General features: G+C 52.4%; 1 protein-coding gene across 1 annotated transcript in view; it reads left to right on the forward strand.

The window, feature by feature from the left end:
* The first annotated feature begins 1,382 nt into the window (after positions 1 to 1,382).
* LOC138352038 (calphotin-like) overlaps positions 1,383 to 2,449 on the forward strand; it is a 1,890-nt gene continuing 823 nt past the window's right edge. The window contains exon 1 of the mRNA XM_069304212.1: positions 1,383 to 2,449. This exon is cut by the window's right edge and continues 823 nt beyond it. Within this exon, the coding sequence (XP_069160313.1) occupies positions 1,383 to 2,449 (1,067 nt within the window).

Genomic DNA, 2,449 nt, shown 5'->3' on the forward strand with positions numbered 1-2,449 from the left:
TCTTTGAGAGAGTGCTAAGAAGTAAGATCACAAAATACATGGAATCACAGCATCTCCATAACCCCGGACAACATGGTTTCAGAACAGGGCACTCTTGCCTGTCACAGTTGCTGGACCACTATAACATGGCATTAGATGCTATGGAAGACAAACATAACGCTGATGTAATTTACACAGATTTCGCAAAAGCCTTCGACAAATGTGACCATGGTGTTATTGCACACAAAATGCGGTCAAAAGGAATTACCGGAAAAATAGGCAGATGGATCTACAATTTCCTGACTAACAGAACCCAATGTGTAATAGTCAACGAAATAAAATCCAGCCCATCAACTGTGAAGAGCTCAGTCCCCCAGTGTACTGTGCTTGCTCCAGTACAGTCCCCCAGGGTACTGTGCTTGCTCCAGTACAGTCCCCCAGGGTACTGTGCTTGCTCCAGTACAGTCCCCCAGGGTACTGTGCTTGCTCCAGTACAGTCCCCCAGGGTACTGTGCTTGCTCTAGTACTGCCCCCCAGGGAACTGTGCTTGCTCCAGTACTGCCCCCCAGGGTACTGTGCTTGCTCCAGTACTGCCCCCCAGGGTACTGTGCTTGCTCCAGTACTGCCCCCCCCAGGGTACTGTGCTTGCTCCAGTACTGCCCCCCAGGGTACTGTGCTTGCTCCAGTACTGCCCCCCAGGGTACTGTGCTTGCTCCAGTACTGCCCCCCCAGGGTACTGTGCTTGCTCCAGTACTGCCCCCCCAGGGTACTGTGCTTGCTCCAGTAATGCCCCCCCAGGGTACTGTGCTTGCTCCAGTACTGCCCCCCCAGGGTACTGTGCTTGCTCCAGTACTGCCCCCCAGGGTACTGTGCTTGCTCCAGTACTGCCCCCCAGGGTACTGTGCTTGCTCCAGTACTGCCCCCCCAGGGTACTGTGCTTGCTCCAGTACTGCCCCCCAGGGTACTGTGCTTGCTCCAGTACTGCCCCCCAGGGTACTGTGCTTGCTCCAGTACTGCCCCCCAGGGTACTGTGCTTGCTCCAGTACTGCCCCCCAGGGTACTGTGCTTGCTCCAGTACTGCCCCCCAGGGTACTGTGCTTGCTCCAGTACTGCCCCCCCCAGGGTACTGTGCTTGCTCCAGTATTCATCCTCATATCAGACTTTCCGTAAAAGTTTGCTTATTAAAATATACAAAAGTTATATTTTGAAAGTTCGTTTCTGTTATCCAGTATAATGTGAATGAAATTATAGGTATACTTTGTTCAACGTTTATATTAAATAATTTTATAGTTGTTTCCATTTATTTTTTTTTAGTTGAAATCATGACTCTCTAAATTATTGCTGTTGCCATTGCCATTACTGGCCTTGTTGTTGCCACGGTGATTACTGGCCTTGTTGTTGCCATGGTGATTACTGGCTCTGCTGTTGCCATGGTGATTACTGGCCCTGTTGTTGCCATGGTGATTACTGGCCCTGTTGTTGCCATTGCCATTACTGGCCCTGTTGTTGCCATGGTGATTACTGGCCCTGTTGTTGCCATGGTGATTACTGGCCCTGTTGTTGCCATTGCCATTACTGGCCCTGTTGTTGCCATGGTGATTACTGGCCCTGTTGTTGCCATGGTGATTACTGGCCCTGTTGTTGCCATGGTGATTACTGGCCCTGTTGTTGCCATGGTGATTACTGGCCCTGTTGTTGCCACGGTGATTACTGGCCCTGTTGTTGCCACGGTGATTACTGGCCCTGTTGTTGCCACGGTGATTACTGGCCCTGTTGTTGCCACGGTGATTACTGGCCCTGTTGTTGCCATGGTGATTACTGGCCCTGTTGTTGCCACGGTGATTACTGGCCTTGTTGTTGCCACGGTGATTACTGGCCCTGTTGTTGCCACGGTGATTACTGGCCCTGTTGTTGCCACGGTGATTACTGGCCCTGTTGTTGCCACGGTGATTACTGGCCCTGTTGTTGCCATGGTGATTACTGGCCCTGTTGTTGCCACGGTGATTACTGGCCCTGTTGTTGCCACGGTGTTTACTGGCCCTGTTGTTGCCATGGTGATTACTGGCCCTGTTGTTGCCACGGTGATTACTGGCTCTGCTGTTGCCACGGTGATTACTGGCCCTGCTGTTGCCACGGTGATTACTGGCTCTGCTGTTGCCACGGTGATTACTGGCCCTGTTGTTGCCACGGTGATTACTGGCTCTGCTGTTGCCACGGTGATTACTGGCCCTGCTGTTGCCACGGTGATTACTGGCTCTGCTGTTGCCACGGTGATTACTGGCCCTGCTGTTGCCACGGTGATTACTGGCCCTGCTGTTGCCACGGTGATTACTGGCCCTGTTGTTGCCATGGTGATTACTGGCCCTGTTGTTGCCACGGTGATTACTGGCTCTGCTGTTGCCACGGTGATTACTGGCCCTGCTGTTGCCACGGTGATTACTGGCCCTGCCGTTGCCATGGTGATTACTGG

The sequence above is a fragment of the Procambarus clarkii genome, chromosome 52, assembly GCF_040958095.1.
Source record: "Procambarus clarkii isolate CNS0578487 chromosome 52, FALCON_Pclarkii_2.0, whole genome shotgun sequence".
Classification (NCBI taxonomy): Eukaryota; Metazoa; Arthropoda; class Malacostraca; order Decapoda; family Cambaridae; genus Procambarus; species Procambarus clarkii.